This window comes from Megalobrama amblycephala, linkage group LG11, assembly GCF_018812025.1.
Source record: "Megalobrama amblycephala isolate DHTTF-2021 linkage group LG11, ASM1881202v1, whole genome shotgun sequence".
Taxonomy (NCBI): Eukaryota; Metazoa; Chordata; class Actinopteri; order Cypriniformes; family Xenocyprididae; genus Megalobrama; species Megalobrama amblycephala.
The window spans coordinates 6,511,933-6,522,179 of NC_063054.1; the positions used below are offsets into that span (position 1 = coordinate 6,511,933).

Below are 10,247 nucleotides of genomic sequence, written 5' to 3' on the forward strand. Positions count from 1 at the left end.
TGAGACATGGTGTTTTCCTCAGTGCATAACTTACTTTTCACAAGTTTATTCTCCATCTGTAAATGTTAGAAAGTCATGCAATTATTTCCATTTTGCTGCTAAACTTCACAGTGAACGAGCGCTGCTGCGCGCATACACGCTAAACGGACGGGACGCAATAGAAGCGCAATAATTCTAAAATATACATTTCGCTAAAATATTTGATGTTGGACATTAAATGTGCCTTATGTGCAATTTTAAACCTACAAGTGAGTGTATTTTTATAATAACTGTAAATGGACTATTGTAATGGGATAAATCAATATACTTTAGGCCAACTACTGAGTTTAGATTCATCTTACCAATTAAAATTTAGTCTGTGCATATTTAATTTTTAATTTTGTGATTTTAATTTCTTCTCTTCTAGTAACCATAAAAGGTACTACAGCTGCCAAACAAAACCAGAGAGAAATATATTTTAAAACAATCTAATTAAATCTTGGGCACAAAACATTTAGCCAGTAAGAAAAGAAAACCTGTAGGTTACACATACACACACACAAATTATTCAGACACTTTGACCTGTGTTATCTGACATTTAAGATTAATTTCTGACACAGTTTAAACTGTATTAATGAATGAAATGTTCAAGGTGTCTGAATAAATTTTGGTTTGACTGTATATATATATGAGACCAGAGTATAGACTCCCAGAGGTCTATATTTTAGTAAATATGGGCATTGGAAAAGGCTAGTTGACTTTATTGTGCTTTGACTACAGTGGGTAGTTCACAACCGTGCATGTCACTTCTGCAGGCTGCATCTTACTCTGTCACTCTTTTCATAGCTTTTGCTGGCTCTGAAACACTTGCTTGGTATTTCTCCTGCGCTTTGTCTAGCAAAAAAATCCCTCATCACTTAATGAAAGCCTAAAAATGAAGGCCTGATTGTTTCAGGGGCCTTGTCACAGGTCTATTGATTTTGAAATTCTGTGTTACTTTTGTTATATTTTCACACTTAAAACAATGATTTGGTAATCCTCTTGTACCACTGTCCTCTTTTGTGCTGAGAAATAAGACTCCTGACTGTTCTTTCCCAAGTGCTTCCATTTTTATCAATATTAAGTCTGAGAATGATTCAGTGGGCTACATAACACTTCATTTTTAAGAAATTACTTCTCTTTAAATGTTTTGGTTCGACATACTTACCTTTTAATCAAAAATTGCCTTAAACTTACACCATTTTTTTTATTATTATTTATTTATATATATATATATATATATATATATATATATATATTTATATATATATATATATATATTGGACTGATAGTGGTTAATAAAGTCAAATAATTATATGTGAGAGAGTCAGCTGCAATATCATTGAATTCTTGTTGGTCAGTGTTAGAGGAGCTCAGATGGCCTGACAGTTAGCCTGCCCCGGACCAGGTTAGTTTCCCAACATAAGTTGCCAGTATGAAACAGAATTCACTCACTGACAATAAGTCTGACTAACTAAAATAAGCCTGGCTTGTATTATATCCATAATATGTGAAGCCTACAACATTTGTTGTTGTTGTTTTGTTAGTTTTTTAATAAAAAAAAAAAGCATAGCAAAACCAATCAGATTAATAAAGGCCTACCATTAAAACTTGGCATAGCAAAGAGGTCAGTGCATCCAGTGAGGTGAATTTGTTCCCAGGTAGAGCAGACTCTTATTAAACTTGAATAAAGTACATGGAGTGATTTCCTGTTACCAACCAGGCATTATTTTAATTGGACTTTGGGTTGCTGAGGTAAATAAATAAATAAATAAACAGTCCTAATTCCAGGAAATATTTGGTTAGATTGCAAAAATGAAATGAATCATAGTATTTTTTTCCCACCCAGTTTCCTACTTAATTTCTGAACTCTCAACTCACATGACCTGTAGGCTACTGAAGGAAACTACGGATTCAAGGAAAGAAGTTTACAAAACAAAGTATGGATTATAAATCATGTATAAAAAAGTGATTATAGGCCTATGGCTATTATATAGGATATACATTAATTTAAGCCATACTGTGCTAATCTGCTTGGTAGGTAGCTTGGTAAAAGTAATAAGGATGTATCATTTCCCTGCAATAGACATTTGCGGGCCGCCATTCGTGCCAATTACTTTTAAATTGTTAAAAGTGAGAAAGCACATTACACCATCTAGTGGATAAAGATGGAACTACTGCAAATGACATCACACTATGATCACCATTCTGTAATTACTAAATAAAAAGTAATGACTCAACAAAAACAAGACTTAGCAAATTTGTAAAATTAAAAATAGATGGTCAAATGTCATGGAACGCTTTGGTGGTGTTGGAATGATTTCTGAGCTTTTTTCCAGTGCTGCAAATGTTTTCACTCAATCTATTGTTAAATTCAAAAAAAAAAAAAAAAAAAAAGACACCCACACTATGATCACAACCAACTAAATTTCAATGTTTTATTTTAATTCCTTTCTTATTCAAACTTCTACACATCAACTTTATCAAAATTATATGGCTTCATGACAAGATGTAAAATGAAATAAAGAACATCAACATAAAGAACAACATGCCATTAAACATTACACACTTAAGGTAATGTAATCTAACTACTTTTTAATTACTTTTAGATTACTTTTGACCAAACTCATTTATCACATTGTTCTGAATAGGATAATTGTGTACCATATTGATATAAAAATACAAACAGAAAGAAAATTTATTCCATTCTTTATCAACATGAAATGTATTAAATATTACATTAAGTCAGGGTTTCCCAGACTGGGGTTCGTAAAGGAACTGCAGGGGGTTTGTGAGTTTAATGAAAACCTATTACAAATTTAAATCATACAAATTTAACATTTAAAATAAATCATTTTAAAATAAAAAGCAATCAAAAGAAAAAGACTTAAATAAAATGTTTTAGTTAGTTTAACTTTATAACATTATTGGCCTAACTTCACTTAAAATCTCAGGAGATTCAGCTGACAAAAAAAGTTGGGGAATCCCTGCATTAGATGACATGAATTTGTGTTTGAGAGACAAAAGCCTTCCAAAGAGACTAAATGACTCAGTGAGTGATAATTAATAATAATAATAATAATAATAATAATATATAATAATAATTAATTTGTTTGTCAGGAGTTGATTAGATATGCAATATTGCTATGTCGAGAAAACACTTTTTAAAAGTGAAATGATTTCTGTAAATCCAGTTATCAAATGCTGTTTGGGTCTCAGTTTTCAGTGATATTCACGACTAGTGGCTGGTCTGCCTGTGCAATTTCACAAACCTGGAAGACCTTCTGAACTTATATAAGCAATAGGTCTGAAAAAAAAAAAAAAAATAGTGGGGAGAATCAATGAATTATGAATAATTTACTGCCATTGTGGGAATAACATGTAATCATGTAATCAATGAAAAATGAACTGTAGTCTGAGTATTTTAAAATGTAATATAATCTAATTACAAGTACTTAATTTTTGGAATCTGATTATGTAATCCAGATTACATGTAATCAGTCACTACTTTTTTTTTTTTTTTTGCGCTACTCTTGAGATAACCCTTCTACCTGTGGGACAGCATGTGTGTTTTCAGATGATGGGGCAGCGTGAAGGTCTTCTGACACTGTGTGCACTGGAACGGCCTCTGGCCGGTGTGTGTAACACTGTGTCTCTTCAGTTTGGATGGTGCATTGAAGACTTTTAAGCAAATGTCACACTGGTGGGATTTCTTTATTTTCTTTTCAGGGTATCTGTATGCACATTTATGTGCATATAATGCTGTTATCGTGGGGAAACACTGACGACAGTCAGGACAAATGGGTGGTGGAGGGTCGGTAAAACGTTTACCTGGATCCTGAAAGTCCAAATGCCCCACATCAACTTCTCCGAGTTTGGGAACATCATTTTTCTGTTGATACTCATTTGAATGGGGTGCGTAAGAATCAGGGACAACGCCAAAGTCCGCAAAGGCAGAATCTTCAATATCATCCATGTGATGTGCCCATTTTTCCACAGTTCTTGATTCGGTAGGAAAATGACAGAGAGATGAGTCAGTTTTGGGTGGACAGTCACTCACCGTGCCGAAAGGCACAATGTCAGATGGCTTTTTCTCAACGAGCTCCGAGATGTCAGTTTTATGTGTCAGTTCCCAAACAGATTTGTTGTTGCACTGGAAAACAACCTCTGAATTGATCTGAACATTCTCTAGGAGACTAGTACCGTTTGAGAAAAACACACCTGAATCACTGCAGTCACCATTCATTGTTTGAGATGGCATATTATCTGTGACCATATTTTGATCTTGGTACGCTGAAGCAAAGTCTTCATCTCCATCTTGTGAGGAGATTTGAAAATCCTGGTCTTTACAAATCGCAGTATTACCAAAAGAAACCACATGTTCTTGTTCCAAATGACCTGAAGTTATGTCCTGGCCCTTTTTTTTGTGGATCTTCTGGTGGCACTGCAAATAAGACAGCTCTTTAAATGATTTTGAGCACATGTGGCACTTAAATGGTCTGAAATCTGTGTGGCTCAAAATATGTCTGCAGAGTTTGGAAGGATATGGAAAGTTCTTCAGACAGATGCAGCACTGATGCGCACCTTTACGTTGGTGCTTAAGGTACGATGGGCTAGAGGATGCGATCTGTGCCTCTGTATTTATCAACGTGTCAGAGCTCTCAATCTCTACAGTACTGGACTCTGTCAAGGGGACATTTTTGTTAAGCTTGCTTTTGCATTCAAGCATTTCATACTTTTTGGTGTCTCTAGAGTCAAATATCTGAGGTAAAGACACATTAACGCCATCTGGTCTGCAGTTATTTGTAGCATCTAAAGCTCCAGGTGTTGAACATTCAGTACCATGTTTCTGTGACACTCCATGCAACCTAGAAGGGTTGTTTCTTTCTCCTGCATGTATCTTGAGGTGTTTTTGGAGACAACCGGACTCCTTGAATGACTTTGTGCAGATTGTGCAAGTGTAAGGCTTAACGTCGGAATGAATGAACAGATGTCGAGTTAGTTTAGAAGGGTAACTGAATTTCTTCCAGCATATTTTACACTGATATCCAGTTTTCTTTTTGAGTTGAAGTGGACACATGAGATGAGAAGACGTGGATACTGGAGGGATCCTTTTTTCAGCAGTTGTGACTACATCTGGTGATGAAGATCTCAACCCTGGTTTAAAACACCTACCTTGAATATCACTTGAAGCATCTACTGTGGTAGTTACCACACCTCCCTTAGAATTCTGCTGGACTGTTTTCTCTCTTACCTGCATATCATTCAAAATAGAGTTGCATTCCGGTCTAAATTCTTCCTTACACTTGTGATCTTTCAAGTGGTGTTTTTGACGGAAATCTTTAAAGCACACAGAGCATTTGAAAGGCTTTTGATCTGTATGAATCAGAATGTGACGCCTGAGCTTTGATGGGGCTTTAAAGCATTTTAAACATACAGGGCACCAATGTCCTTTTTTATTTTTTGAACCACTTTCTGAAACATTTTTGCTAATTTCAACACCCGTGGTACCTGAATTAGTATCGATTAAGTCTACTGCAGCTGACTTTTGTTTATCTGTTGAATTGGTATTGCTTTGGGCAGTTAAATGGTTTGAAGAGTAAGATCTAACTGTTCCACTAAAGCCAACACACATTGAGAGTTTTAAGCTTGAATTAGACACTTGATTACAGGGCACACTGTTGTTTCTCTGGCTCTGGAGTGATGGTGTCCTCTGCTTCACAGGGTTAGTGTGAGTTCTGAGATGTGCTTTTAGATGATAGAGATACTTGAAACCACGGCAGCATATGGAACACTGAAAAGGTCTCAGATCCGTGTGAATAAGGCAATGCCTTTTTAGTTTGGATGGAGCACCAAATCGCTTGTGACAGATAGGGCAAACTCTTTTCTTTCCATTATAATTCTCAGTGACACTTTGCAACACCTTCGCATTTACATCCTTGTCCTCATTTTGTGTTGTGATACTGAGTTCTTGTTTCTCCTCAAATTCTTGGTTTTCCTCCATCCTTTCACCCTCTGAAGTTTTGGAAGAATATGCAAAACTTGAATTGGGATCGCTTTGGACAGCTACATGTTTTGGAGAGTAAGATTTAACTGTTCCACTAAGGCTATTACACACTGAGAGTTTTAACCTTGAACTAGACACTTGATTACAGGGCACACTGTTGTTTCTCTGGCTCTGGAGTGATGGTGTCCTCCGCTTCACAGGGTTAGTGTGAGTTCTGAGGTGCGATTTTAGATGATAGAGATACCTGAAACCACGGCAGCATATGGAACACTGAAAAGGTCTCAGATCCGTGTGAATAAGGAAATGCCTTTTTAGTTTGGATGGAGCACCAAATCGTTTATGACACAGGGGGCAAATTCTTTTCTTTCCATTACAATTCTCAGTGACATTTTGCAACACCTTCACAGTTGCATCCTTGTCCTCACTTTGTGTTGCAAAACTGGGTTCTTGTTTCTTCTCAAATTCTTGGTTTTCCTCAATGCATTGACCTTCTGAAGTTTTGGAAGAATATGCAAAACTTGAATTGGGATCGCTTTGGACAGTTACATGTTTTGGAGAGTAAGATTTAACTGTTCCACCAAGGCCATTACACACCGAGTGTTTTAAGCTTGAATTAGACACTTGATTACAGGGCACACTGTTGTTTCTCCGGCTCTGGAGTGATGGTGTCCTCCGCTTCACAGGGTTAGTGTGAGTTCTAAGGTGTGATTTTAGATGATAGAGATACTTGAAACCACGGCAGCATATGGAACACTGAAAAGGTCTCAGATCCGTGTGAATAAGGAAATGCCTTTTTAGTTTGGATGGAGCACCAAATCGTTTATGACAGACAGGGCAGACTCTTTTCTTTCTATTACAATTCTCAGTGACATTTTGTAACACTATCGCATTTGCATCCTTGTCCTCATTTTGTGTTGTGATACTGGGTTCTTGTTTCACCTCAAATTCTTGGTTTTCCTCCATTCTTTGACCCTCTGAAGTTTTGGAAGAATATGCAAAATTTGAATTAGTATTACTCTGGGCAGTTAGATGGTTTGGAGAGTAAGATCTAACTGTTCCACCAAGGCCATTACACACAAAGTGTTTTAAGCTTGAATTAGACACTTGATTACAGGGCACACTGTTGTTTCTCTGGCTCTGGAGTGATGGTGTCCTCCGCTTCACAGGGTTAGTGTGAGTTCTAAGGTGTGATTTTAGATGATAGAGATACTTGAAACCACGGCAGCATATGGAACACTGAAAAGGTCTCAGATCCGTGTGAATAAGGAAATGCCTTTTTAGTTTGGATGGCGCACCAAATCGTTTATGACACACGGGGCAAACTCTTTTCTTTCCATTACATTTCTCAGTGACATTTTGCAACACCATCGCATTTGCATCCTTGTCCTCATTTTGTGTTGTGATACTGGGTTCTTGTTTCACCTCAAATTCTTGGTTTTCCTCCATCCTTTGACCTTCTGAAGTTTTGGAAGAATAAGCAAAAGTTGTTCCAGTGTGAAGGTCAAAACCTCCCTCGTTTAGAAGGGAAACTTGCATCTCAGTTGGCATCTGGCTTGAAAAGTTAGGCATTCTCTTCATGCACTGCAAAGACAAATTTATGTTATACACTGGTTCTTAAGCTCATATTCTTTCAAATACATTTGTTTTCAAAGGTTCAAAGTTATTTGTATGTTTTTGTCAGCCTTGCATTTATCGATTTTGATGTCCTGGGGTCCGTTCTTCATACCTCGCTTATTACATCTGAGATGATTTGACAGATGCCAGATCTTATAATTGTGATAACTGAACACTAACTAATTTGGTTCTTCAAACGAATTTGTGGATCTGATTAAAATAGGTGGATTAAGTTGTCCGAAAATACTGCATGTTCTTGTGTTCCCTGAAAAGGGCAGATACTCTAAACTTAAAACCACGATCAGCAATGCAGCAATTGGCTGGTTGCAAGACAGAAATGCAATGACATCATATAATTATAAAAGACACCTGATGAAAAACAATGAATTTTTGGACTTCTTCTACAAGGAAACAGCCAAGCGACCAAAACAACATAAAAGTTATAATAGATAAATGAAACGTGCACCGTTGTTTTATTTTTAACATGATTCCCATTTATATTAATTTTTAGTATTTGTACAGGCTTTACATTTTTATTTCAACGTTGTAATTAACAATGCATTTAATTTTTTCTTCGAAGCAGATTCATAACAGCATTCATTAAAGTTTCTTAAGGGTCAAAATCAAGTTCTCCTGCATTGCATCAAGCCACTCCCATAATATCTGTCACCACTCAAATTAATCCATGGCTCAGATTAGCTGTACAGCATGTGTGTAAGAGTACAAAAAAATTATAAATTCCATAACAAATAAATCTCTCAATCAGTAAAACTGGCTGTGTCTATAGTCTTACAGACTACACAACATTACATTATTATTTTCAAATTCATTGAATGTTATTATTATTATTTTTAATTATTATTGCCCCTGGTTTAGTAAGGAACTCTTGTAATAAAGTAGCAGTGGCTGGGACAGATTTTAAGTATCAATGCCGCTTAAAAAGATGCAATCTAATCCTGTTTACATTAAATAATGCTTCCGACCAGGCTTAACCTTACAGACCTGTTGCTATGATAGCAAGTCCAGGAAAAGCGTCGAAGAACCAAACAATCCAAGATCATGCCAAATCGTCAACAATCAAATTAACTGAGTTAGCGACGTACAGAGAACGGACCCCAGGGCTGGAACATCTAGTTCTCAAGGAAAGCCTTTCCATCACATGTAGGTTTTGTTTTTTCTCAATTAGTAATGCGATTTAAACATGGTGTACATGTTGTCTCAGAAATTATTTTGAGTGCACTGTCTATAAAATAATTTTCAAACTTTATACAGTCATTACATCATGGAAATTCAAAAAGTACACCACAAAGTACATTACATCATGGAAATTATTGTTTAATTGGTCAGAAATGGTTTTATTCTTAAAGGGTTAGTTCACCCAAAAAAAGGAAAATTCTGTCATTAACTACTCACCCTCATCTTGTTCCAAACCCGTAAGAGTTTTGTTTATCTTCAGAACACAAATGAATATATTTTCGATGAAATATGAGACTTTCTGTCCCTCCATAGTCAGTCTACGCAACTGAAACTTTGACGCTAAAAAAAAGTTTACAAGATCATAACACTAATCCATATGAATTGTGTGGTTTAATCCAAATTTTCTGGAGAGACTCGATCGCTTTATATGATGAACAGATTTAATTTAGGTGTTCACATTCACATGCATTTTCGACCGACATGAGGGTGAGGGTGATTTTTGGGTGAACTATCCCTTTAATAAATCAAGTAAAATTTTAAGTTTAAAAGCTATATACTGATTAAACTTGTTGGCAATCCTTAAACAAAAGTTTATAAAACAATATACATTTACGCACACACACACACACACACACACACACACACTTGTATGTGGTTTACCAGGACTCTCCATAGATGGTTTTTATTCTGTACAAACTGTATATTCTATCCCTACACTACCCCTACCCATCACAGGAAACTGTAGGCATTTTTTGAATTTCAAAAAAACACTGTTTAGTATGTTTTTTTTAAGCCATTTGGTTTAAGAGGACACAGGAAGCTATAGGTTGTATTACACGTTGTAATAACCATGTCATTATACACATTTTTGTCCTCATAAACCATGTATACAAGAACGAACACACACACACACACACACACACACACACACACACACACACACACACACACACACACACACACACACACAGCCAGTAATTACTAATAGGTAAAAATTTCCAGGGGCAATATTAAAACGAAGTGGACACGGGTGAAAATTGAAGTATGAATTAAGCAACAATTTAACAATTATTTCCACTCACCTGCAAGAATTTCGTGGTGTTAAAACAAGAGAAAACTGCTTATCTTGCCTTCCGTCATGTTTCTGCTCGACAGCTGACAACCACAACATGCTTTCCGCCATATAAATACATCCGTCAGGAAACAAACCATTTGCAATGGTTCCGTCCTCGCGCTATAGGTTCAGACACGCTGCTGGTTACAGTTAGGCTATTATTGATTTATTTGTGTGAACTTTTTATGTCCAACTAATACCAAGTTACCACAGTATTATCTTGAAAGCAAATCATAACATATAGCTTTATCCTATTATACTGATAAAGGGTTAGGCCTATAATAATAATAAAACTAA

The 10,247-nt window shown here is 36.1% G+C and overlaps 1 protein-coding gene across 1 annotated transcript; it reads right to left on the reverse strand.

The window, feature by feature from the left end:
• Positions 1-2,442: 2,442 nt before the first annotated feature.
• On the reverse strand, positions 2,443-10,037 carry znf770 (zinc finger protein 770). Its single transcript, XM_048208494.1, has 2 exons — positions 9,919-10,037; positions 2,443-7,606 (listed from the first exon to the last, which is right to left on the reverse strand). The coding sequence occupies exon 2, from the start codon at positions 7,601-7,603 to the stop codon at positions 3,566-3,568; it is 4,038 nt and encodes a 1,345-aa protein (XP_048064451.1). The 5' UTR covers positions 7,604-7,606; positions 9,919-10,037; the 3' UTR covers positions 2,443-3,565.
• Positions 10,038-10,247: the final 210 nt, after the last annotated feature.

Bases quoted from the DNA above. Each gene is read 5' to 3' on its own strand.
- znf770 (XM_048208494.1), bottom strand. From the start codon at position 7,603: ATGAAGAGAATGCCTAACTTTTCAAGCCAGATGCCAACTGAGATGCAA.